The 3,710-nt window shown below is 57.2% G+C and overlaps 3 protein-coding genes across 3 annotated transcripts, besides 14 other annotated features; all 3 read left to right on the top strand.

Moving 5' to 3' along the window:
* Positions 1 to 3,250: a sequence feature (areas merged during assembly that could not be assigned to a particular haplotype. This can correspond to areas where the two haplotypes were merged or to regions with more than two copies in the genome that were merged during assembly.).
* Positions 42 to 69: a microsatellite.
* On the top strand, positions 284 to 598 carry Tc00.1047053504539.30 (mucin TcSMUGL, putative; the record flags this gene model as incomplete). The annotated part of the gene is made up of 1 exon (XM_798006.1): positions 284 to 598. The coding sequence occupies one exon, from the start codon at positions 284 to 286 to the stop codon at positions 596 to 598; it is 315 nt and encodes a 104-aa protein (XP_803099.1).
* Positions 415 to 450: a microsatellite.
* Positions 857 to 878: a sequence feature (AT_rich).
* Positions 901 to 1,344: a mobile genetic element.
* Positions 1,387 to 1,414: a microsatellite.
* Positions 1,629 to 1,943, top strand: Tc00.1047053504539.20 (mucin TcSMUGL, putative; the record flags this gene model as incomplete). The annotated part of the gene is made up of 1 exon (XM_798007.1): positions 1,629 to 1,943. The coding sequence occupies one exon, from the start codon at positions 1,629 to 1,631 to the stop codon at positions 1,941 to 1,943; it is 315 nt and encodes a 104-aa protein (XP_803100.1).
* Positions 1,760 to 1,795: a microsatellite.
* Positions 2,202 to 2,223: a sequence feature (AT_rich).
* Positions 2,248 to 2,690: a mobile genetic element.
* Positions 2,733 to 2,760: a microsatellite.
* Tc00.1047053504539.10 (mucin TcSMUGL, putative) lies at positions 2,975 to 3,400 on the top strand (the record flags this gene model as incomplete). The annotated part of the gene is made up of 1 exon (XM_798008.1): positions 2,975 to 3,400. One exon carries the CDS (start codon positions 2,975 to 2,977, stop codon positions 3,398 to 3,400), a length of 426 nt encoding a protein of 141 aa, XP_803101.1.
* Positions 3,106 to 3,150: a microsatellite.
* Positions 3,170 to 3,250: a microsatellite.
* Positions 3,251 to 3,710: a sequence feature (heterozygous, Esmeraldo-like haplotype).
* Positions 3,659 to 3,680: a sequence feature (AT_rich).

The following is a 3,710-nucleotide window of genomic DNA, read 5'->3' as shown; positions in this document are numbered from 1 at the left end:
TTTTTTTTCTCGGGTTGGGTTTGTTTGTTGTGGGCGCTGACTGTGTGTGTGTGTGTGTGTGTGTGTGTGCTGGTGCCCCTGCGGCGTGGCGTGGCTGCTCCGTCGCGTCTCGGTCCCACTCCCCCGCTGTCTGTCTGTCTCTGTTCTTTTGTGTGTATGCTGTGCACCTGCCCGTGTCTCTCCTTCCCATGCTGCGTGCTCTCTTTGTGCCCGCCCGGTGCCGGCCCGACAGGAGAGTTTACACCGCGAGCAACAAGCGAAGTCCACAAAGGCCCAAGTGACAATGATGCTGCGCCGCGTCCTCTGCGTGCTTTTCTTTGCCCTCTGCTGTGCGTGCGTGTGCGCCACGGCCCAGGAGGAGGGGCAGTACGATGCTGCTGTTTTTAAGGCTGCTGGGGGCGACCCGAAGAAGAATACGACTAACACTACAACTACTACGACTACTACTACCTCCAAGGCGCCCAAGAACACGACCACAACTACCTCCAAGGCACCGACTCCTGAAGACGCGCGCAGCCCTGGCGGCCCTGTGTGGGTGCAGGTGTCGCTGCTGCTGCTGCTCAGTGCCGCTGTGGCGACCGCCGGCGCTGCGTGCTGAGTGCGGGGCGGGGCGCGTGCGCCGTCGGTGTGGAGTCCCGTTGTGTGCGGCCACTGCCCACACGCGCGGGAGCACCGACTGGCGCCTGCGCCGCGTATATTTGAGCACCCTGCAGCGGTGTGGATGTATATATTCCAGTGTCTTTGGTTGTGCGTTCTGGCCCCGTGCCGCCTGCCCGTGCGTTCTCTGCGACGGCCGCGCGCTGATGTACATCTCCTACCGCCGCCCCGCCACTTGTGGGGGGAAGCGTCGGTGCACTTAATTTTAAATTTTATTTAATGTTGTTTTGGTTTATTTTTTTTAGCTTGTGAAAAGGATGTTCGCGGGGGAAGCTGGTCACCTAAATGAATATGTCCTGATAAAGTGGAGATGTTTCTGCACGATTCTTTTCCATCCTATGAATTTTTGGAAGGCGGTGATTGAAGGAACCAGGGAGCCGATAGCGACAAGACGGATTTTTTTTTTACTTTTTATTTCTTATTTTCCCACCACCCCCTCTTTTTGATTCCCACCTCGCGGCGGGGCCTTGTGGCTGGCGGAGCCCAGGGTCTGCCACTTGGTATGCGATAGTATTTCCAATCCTAACAAGGTGCACCGTGTCGCGAGAGTGGCTATCGGAATATATTTACTTGGAGCAAACATCGAGGGAGTGGCGAACCCACTGCCTCTCCACTACCCCCCTTTTCTCTTCTTGTTTGATTTCTTTTGATGATTTCAGGATCCGGCCAGCAGCCCAGGCGAATATTTTTTTTTTCATCGGGTTGGGTTTGTTTGTTGTGGGCGCTGACTGTGTGTGTGTGTGTGTGTGTGTGTGTGCTGGTGCCCCTGCGGCGTGGCGTGGCTGCTCCGTCGCGTCTCGGTCCCACTCCCCCGCTGTCTGTCTGTCTCTGTTCTTTTGTGTGTATGCTGTGCACCTGCCCGTGTCTCTCCTTCCCATGCTGCGTGCTCTCGTTGTGCCTGCCCGGTGCCGGCCCGACAGGAGAGTTTACACCGCGAGCAACAAGCGAAGTCCACAAAGGCCCAAGTGACAATGATGCTGCGCCGCGTCCTCTGCGTGCTTTTGTTTGCCCTCTGCTGTGCGTGCGTGTGCGCCACGGCCCAGGAGGAGGGGCAGTACGATGCTGCTGTTTTTAAGGCTGCTGGGGGCGACCCGAAGAAGAATACGACTAACACTACAACTACTACGACTACTACTACCTCCAAGGCGCCCAAGAACACGACCACAACTACCTCCAAGGCACCGACTCCTGAAGACGCGCGCAGCCCTGGCGGCCCTGTGTGGGTGCAGGTGTCGCTGCTGCTGCTGCTCAGTGCCGCTGTGGCGACCGCCGGTGCTGCGTGCTGAGTGCGGGGCGGGGCGCGTGCGCCGTCGGTGTGGAGTCCCGTTGTGTGCGGCCACTGCCCACACGCGCGGGAGCACCGACTGGCGCCTGCGCCGCGTATATTTGAGCACCCTGCAGCGGTGTGGATGTATATATTCCAGTGTCTTTGGTTGTGGGTTCTGGCCCCGTGCCGCCTGCCCGTGCATTCTCTGCGACGGCCGCGCGCTGATGTACATCTCCTACCGCCGCCCCGCCACTTGTGGGGGGAAGCGTCGGTGCACTTAATTTTAAATTTTATTTAATGTTGTTTTGGTTTATTTTTTTTAAAGCTTGTGAAAAGGATGTTCGCGGGGGAAGCTGGTCACCTAAATGAATATGTCCTGATAAAGTGGAGATGTTTCTGCACGATTCTTTTCCATCCTATGAATTTTTGGAAGGCGGTGATTGAAGGAACCAGGGAGCCGATAGCGACAAGACGGATTTTTTTTTACTTTTTATTTCTTATTTTCCCACCACCCCCTCTTTTTGATTCCCACCTCGCGGCGGGGCCTTGTGGCTGGCGGAGCCCAGGGTCTGCCACTTGGTATGCGATAGTATTTCCAATCCTAACAAGGTGCACCGTGTCGCGAGAGTGGCTATCGGAATATATTTACTTGGAGCAAACATCGAGGGAGTGGCGAACCCACTGCCTCTCCACCACCCCCCTTCTCTCTTCTTGTTTGATTTCTTTTGATGATTTCAGGATCCGGCCAGCAGCCCAGGCGAATATTTTTTTTTTCATCGGGTTGGGTTTGTTTGTTGTGGGCGCTGACTGTGTGTGTGTGTGTGTGTGTGTGTGTGCTGGTGCCCCTGCGGCGTGGCGTGGCTGCTCCGTCGCGTCTCGGTCCCACTCCCCCGCTGTCTGTCTGTCTCTGTTCTTTTGTGTGTATGCTGTGCACCTGCCCGTGTCTCTCCCTCCCATGCTGCGTGCTCTCGTTGTGCCCGCCCGGTGCCGGCCCGACAGGAGAGTTTACACCGCGAGCAACAAGCGAAGTCCACAAAGGCCCAAGTGACAATGATGCTGCGCCGCGTCCTCTGCGTGCTTTTCTTTGCCCTCTGCTGTGCGTGCGTGTGCGCCACGGCCCAGGAGGAGGGGCAGTACGATGCTGCTGTTTTTAAGGCTGCTGGGGGCGACCCGAAGAAGAATACGACTACCACTACCACTACTACAACTACTACGACCACAACTACCTCCAAGGCGCCCAAGAACACGACCACAACTACTACTACGACTACTACTTCCTCCAAGGCGCCCAAGAACACGACCACAACTACTACTACGACTACTACTTCCTCCAAGGCGCCCAAGAACACGACCACAACTACCTCCAAGGCACCGACTCCTGAAGACGCGCGCAGCCCTGGCGGCCCTGTGTGGGTGCAGGTGTCGCTGCTGCTGCTGGTCAGTGCCGCTGTGGCGACCGCCGGTGCTGCGTGCTGAGGACGGGGCGGGGCGCGTGCGCCGTCGGTGTGGAGTCCCGTTGTGTGCGGCCACTGCCCACACGCGCGGGAGCACCGACTGGCGCCTGCGCCGCGTATATTTGAGCACCCTGCAGCGGTGTGGATGTATATATTCCAGTGTCTTTGGTTGTGCGTTCTGGCCCCGTGCCGCCTGCCCGTGCGTTCTCTGCGACGGCCGCGCGCTGATGTACATCTCCTACCGCCGCCCCGCCACTTGTGGGGGGAAGCGTCGGTGCACTTAATTTTAAATTTTATTTAATGTTGTTTTGGTTTATTTTTTTTAACTTGTG

This window comes from Trypanosoma cruzi, genomic scaffold, assembly GCF_000209065.1.
Source record: "Trypanosoma cruzi strain CL Brener 1047053512471 genomic scaffold, whole genome shotgun sequence".
In the NCBI taxonomy this organism is placed as follows: Eukaryota; Euglenozoa; class Kinetoplastea; order Trypanosomatida; family Trypanosomatidae; genus Trypanosoma; species Trypanosoma cruzi.
Note: the sequence above shows the minus strand (reverse complement) of the source record. Positions and strands in the feature narration are given on the sequence as shown.